General features: G+C 50.7%; 1 protein-coding gene across 2 annotated transcripts; it reads right to left on the bottom strand.

Moving 5' to 3' along the window:
- Nucleotides 1-290: 290 nt before the first annotated feature.
- Nucleotides 291-5,049, bottom strand: PAQR7 (progestin and adipoQ receptor family member 7). Of its 2 annotated transcripts, none has more exons than XM_081203473.1 (2): nucleotides 4,881-5,049; nucleotides 291-1,918 (listed from the first exon to the last, which is right to left on the bottom strand). In XM_081203473.1, the coding sequence occupies exon 2, from the start codon at nucleotides 1,879-1,881 to the stop codon at nucleotides 823-825; it is 1,059 nt and encodes a 352-aa protein (XP_081059599.1). In that variant the 5' UTR covers nucleotides 1,882-1,918; nucleotides 4,881-5,049; the 3' UTR covers nucleotides 291-822. The 2 variants fall into 2 exon arrangements, with proteins under 2 accessions (XP_081059599.1, XP_081059598.1); XM_081203472.1 differs by having other exon boundaries at nucleotides 291-1,899; nucleotides 4,881-5,019.
- Nucleotides 5,050-5,315: the final 266 nt, after the last annotated feature.

Here is a 5,315-nt window from a genome sequence, read left to right as displayed (position 1 = left end):
ACAAGACACTCATTTTCCCCTGGATGCATCACATTCACCTAAATTACTAGGGTGAGTTTTACTCCAAATATTATCATTCGGCTTTACTCCATCCAAAGGGTTATGGGGTTCCACTCCTTAAGGCACGTAAACATGGAAACTTCCCAACTAGCTGGATGATTGTTGTTGCACCTGACAGGAATGATATTTTTCTCTGGGACACCCCTACCTTGTGGAAAGTCAGAAGGCAAGCTGTGAAGGCACCACAGTCTGACCCAACCTTGCTAGGGTCCCTTCCCCCAGCAGCTGTGGAGAGGCATGCCGAAAGAGCATCGAGGGATGGCTTTGGCATGGAGCAAAGTTGGCATGTGCCCAGAGGCCGTTGATGCTTGAAGGACCCTCCCACCTAGTCAAGTATGGACCTGGTGCTAGCCTTCGTCCATCTCTCCTGGAACTCTTCCACCACTGAGAAGACCAGAAGGGAAGACATATTAAGTGTATGAGTAACTGTCTCTCTCAAAGGGAAGGCAGGGGGGAACAGAACCACCTCCTGGAAAGTCCTATTGCATCCAGGAAGCAGGCCTCTTCCTCCCACAAGATGGCTGTGCTCATGTCACTTCCTTTCTGGTGCAATATCTGACCCACCCTCGCTGCTGCTCAGATGTAGTAAGCAACCCCAAAGTGATCAAGTGACGTGCTCTTAACCATAGGAAGACACACCAGCTGTGCCAGGCAAAAATGTCCAGTCCCCTGAATTACAGTGACACAGGTACACCCAAAGCGAGAACAAGGAAACTGGCAGATCAACACCCACCCACCCTCTATTCCCCCACTCTGTCCTTCTCACTCCTCTTTCCGATGCAGTTTGCGCTGCACTCTGGCAGTCATGAGGAGGGCCGTAAAGAAGCAGATGGATGCCACAAGAAGGCATAGGGAAGAAAAAAGTGGAGCCAGGTCGCCGTGGAGCCGTGAGTAGATGGGCCGCCTCGTTTCGTAATCCAGAAGCACCGCCTCCACCTGGGTGAGGGTGCAAAGCATCAGGAAGACGTGGAAGATCTGGTGCCCCTGGCCCACAAAGTGGCACTTGCCAGGAAACCACTTTTCGGGGTAGGGGTAGGCAAAGAAGAAGGCCCCAATCAGGAAAAAGAGGACGTGGCACTTGTGGTATAAAACGGCCACGTCTGTGAGTCCGGAGGAAGGGGAGACGTAGATGCGGTGCAGCACCGGGCTGATGTCCAAGGCGTACGCCAGGGCAGAGGGCATTTCCTGGCAGAGCCTGCCCCGCAGGGAAGAGAGGTGAGGGCTCCTGTATTTGGCATAGCAGGAGCCGGCGCACGAGAGCCAGGCAAGCAAAATGGCTCCCGGGATGTAGAAGCCCGCAACCCTTGTGTGCCACTCGGGCTCAATGGCGTAATAGTAATGCACCAGAGCACTGCTGTACTGGTATGTGGCTACGCCCACATAGTCCAGGAAGAAAAACGCACAGTGCCAGAACTCAGACTTGGCCTGCAGGAGGTGTGCCAGGGTGCTGAAGGTTGCATAGATGACCGAAGAGGCGGCGATGACAAAGAGGGGCTGCGTGTGAGGGTCGCCTAGGAAGTCCACCGCCTGCGAGAGCCGCCAGAACCTCACCACCAGGACCAAGGCAGCCACCAGGTGCGTCCAGACATTGACGGCCTCGTTGTGCCGCTGGAAAAGCGACAGGAAGTAGAACTTCCAGGTCTGGTTGAGCGGCCGGTAGCCGGCCTGGATGTAGGGCTTCTGGAAAAGCCGGGGCACGTCCGATGCCTCCACCGTGCAGGAGGCTGAGGGGAGGGCCTCTTCCAGCAGCCGAGGGACTTTCCAGAAGTGCTGCGCACTGATGAAGAGGCGGCTGAGCTTTTCGGACACGATCGTTGCCATGGCAGGAATGGGCAGGCCCTGCAGAGCAAAACAACCCCTTTCAGGAAGAAAAGAGGAAGCAGAGTTGGGTTTGTGTTGGTTTGCATTTTGAAACAATGGATGCAGTAACTGACAGTGGTTGAAACGGGAGCCACTGGGGGAACAGGGGGAATTGGCAGAGCAGATGGCTGCTTGGGGAACAGAGGGGAAGCTCAGCAGTGTAATCCTAACCCTACTTACCTGGGAGTAAGCCCCACTGCAGTCAATAAGGCTGAGTTCTGAGCAGTCATGGTTAGATTGTAGACTGTTAGCGTACAATCCTAGGCGCAGTAGGAGGAAGCCCCTTTGAGCAAAGTGAGGCAACTTATAGGTAAACATGCAGAGGAATTGCACTGCCTGGCTCTGATACTTAGCTGGAAACAAAACCCTTTGAAGGAAGTGGGTCTTGCTTCTGAAATGAAATGTGGCTGGAATTGGCCTTGCAAAAAGGAGCGTATTCCATTTAGAGTAAGGAGGGAAAGGTGTAAACTATGTGGGCTGTATTATAACATGAATCTATGTAACGTTTTTCACTCCTGCTTTGATTACACTTTTGCAAGGCAAGAGGTGAGAAGCTAAGAATGAGCTTGCGAGGAGGCATACCACGGGCAGACTGTCAGGCAGAGAAGCGCAACAGCAGCTTATCAGTGGTCCACTGTTTGCAGACTAAACTTAGTGGCCTGGTTCACAAATAAAGCTAAGCCATTATTAACGTTAAGCAAAGCAAAGTTCATAAACCAAGAAAAAGCCATGGATTGCAGGTGTGCCTTTTTGTAGTTAATACACAATAATTAAGCCATTGGGTTGACTTGAGCAATCAAATCATGATAGAGGAAGAAGAACACTGGAGATATGGGATTCTGGCCAGCTGGCTAGCAGTAGCCAGCAGCTTACTTTGTACAACACCATTCGAGCTAAATCCATTACAACAGGCTACCTGAGCAATGGGAAATTAGGATTCCAACACCTGTATCCTTTAAGATCCAAGAACACTCAGCTTCCATCCCAGATTTTACCAAGTTCTTTCATCAAGCCAGGGGGGGGGGGAAATCCTGTTTCATGCTTCTAACTTTTGTAACTACAACTCTATATTTTTGTCAAATAGATTGGTGTGTGTGTGTGTAAATTCTTCTTCCTTTTTTTTTTTAATCCCCAAAATGAATGAAATAATTAATCAACAACAAAAGCATTGCCTGGCCCTGATTTCCACCACCATTAAACTGCAACCTGCTCAACCACCTCCTTCCAGGAAACGCCTTCTGTTCAAAGGCATTTTTTCATCTGTTGCCAAAGATGGGCTTGGCCAGAATTCCTAACACCATGAGCACCCCCTCCTAGCCAAAGATTCGTCTGGCTTAGATCACTTTCTTAACATAACAAGCATGGGGTTTTTTGCAGTGCTCAGAGGGAAAATGCCAGGCTCTCTTCTACTCTGAACCAAGCCATGGGCCGCCAGAACCTGACTAAATACCAAGGCAGGAAATTTAGCAGTCTTAAGTCAGGATGGATTTAGTGAGAGAGATTAGGTGGCCGCTGAAGGGAGTCTTCTCTCTGAAACCCTGGAGCCCCCTTTCCCAACGAGGTGCCCTCCAAAGTTTCAGGTGAAGGGCTGGCTCTCCGTTCAACTATTAAGTTATTTCACCACCTGCCACCCCAAGAGTGCCTGTTCCTCAGCACTTTTGAGCAGGCCTTGTAGACTGAGGCTGTGTACCTGTTACTGTTAAATATGCTTACAAAAATAAGACGGCCAAGTCACCTCACTACACCAACTCTTCTAAAAAGAGCAAGACATCCTGCTTATTCAGTGATAGGTGGCTTTTTTGAGACAATGAAACATGAGGGAGTATGCACATGTCAGTCTTTGAATCAGCTGAAAGTCTGGTGATCATCAGACTTCCAATTCTCCCACAGGCTGCCAACAGCACTAATACCAACCTCCTCCCAGTTTTTCCCCACAACCCAACAGCCTGGATACATAACAGAACCCCACTGTTATATAATGCAAAGGGATGAAGGCGGGGTTTGAATTGTCTATATAGGAAGGGACCTGTAAGCAGCTGCTTAAGCCGGAATCCATGTGAGAATCCTGCATGCAGAAATTCCACTACCACCTCTTCTTTCTTTTAAAAATAACTACCACCTCTTCTTTGTTTTAAAAATAAAGATGCCTGCGAGACTTCGCATTCTCTTTAACACCTCACCCAACATTTGCAAGCCCTGGCTTGCTTTGCCTCTCCCTGTCCTCAAACGTTTGGTTCCATATTTTAAAGTTGTGAAACACTCTCTCTTTTTTAAAAAAACCATATACACTGGCTGACCGACGCTCTTTTTCCAAGCAAGGTACACACACACCGCCAGCAATGGAAAGATCCACAGGCTGATTGCCCCATTTTATAGCCCTAAATCCAGAGAAAAAAACACCTCACGCCCATTTTAGAAGAAAAACTGGTCTCCCCACCCGCGCTCCCTCCCATTAGGGAAGCTCCCTGATCGCCCCAAAGTTTAAACTGACCAACTTGTCTTACGAACTACCAAGATGTTAAAAAGTTTGAGGCGGTAAAAGCTTGCAGACTAATCCTATGCACGTTTACTCTGGAGCAAGTCCTCGTGAGCTGTGTGGGGTTTATTCCGAAGTGTAGCCAAGCTGCAAAGGAAACCGTGATCCTGTGCACACTTGCTCGAGAGTAAGCGCCGCCTGATGTCTCTGGGGTTTTACTTCTAAAGCAACCCTGCATAGGATCGGGGAGCAAAGGAAACTGCCCCCACCCACCCACCTTAACTCAAAAGCGCGCGCACTTTCCTCAGTTCCTTTAAACGCCTCCCGGACTCGCGTTGCATTATGCAAATAATTGCTCCCCGCAGAAATCTCTCATCCCCGGTTTTGTTGTGCGACACAGTCCCGTCGCACCGGGCATCTTGTCCCTTGAAAGGAGGGGGACCCCCATTTTCTCACTCCGGTGCCCCCACCCCACTCCTCTTACCAATCGCCAGCAGCTTCTTCCTGAGGATGCTCGTCTGAAAGCGCCGAAGGAAGAGCAAAAAGAGAGAGGCGCCGACCCAGCCTAGCCGGGCAAGGCCGCCCCTCTGCGGCAACAGCCGCCTCTCCCCAAGAGACCCGCCTCGTCTGTTTTGCTTTTTCCCACGCAGCTGCAGGCAGAAACCAAACAGAAGCGCCGCCGAAGACTTCGGACCAACGAGGCGCTGCGCCCCCTGGAGGTTGCAGCCGACACCCGAAAGTAGCGCCGGGCGGGAGAAAGGCGCGCGGGGGGGGACCCCAATGCGGAAGCTGCAGGAAGGGGACGTGCATGCTGCGTTTCCCTCCCTCAGACGCCGAGGGAAGATGCATGTGGGGAATACCGGGAAGCGCAGCTTTTCTCGCCTGATGTGCCAAAAATTCCATCCTCTGTGCAGTTATT

Source organism: Podarcis bocagei (assembly GCF_964188305.1).
Source record: "Podarcis bocagei genome assembly, chromosome: 7".
In the NCBI taxonomy this organism is placed as follows: Eukaryota; Metazoa; Chordata; class Lepidosauria; order Squamata; family Lacertidae; genus Podarcis; species Podarcis bocagei.
Note: the sequence above shows the minus strand (reverse complement) of the source record. Positions and strands in the feature narration are given on the sequence as shown.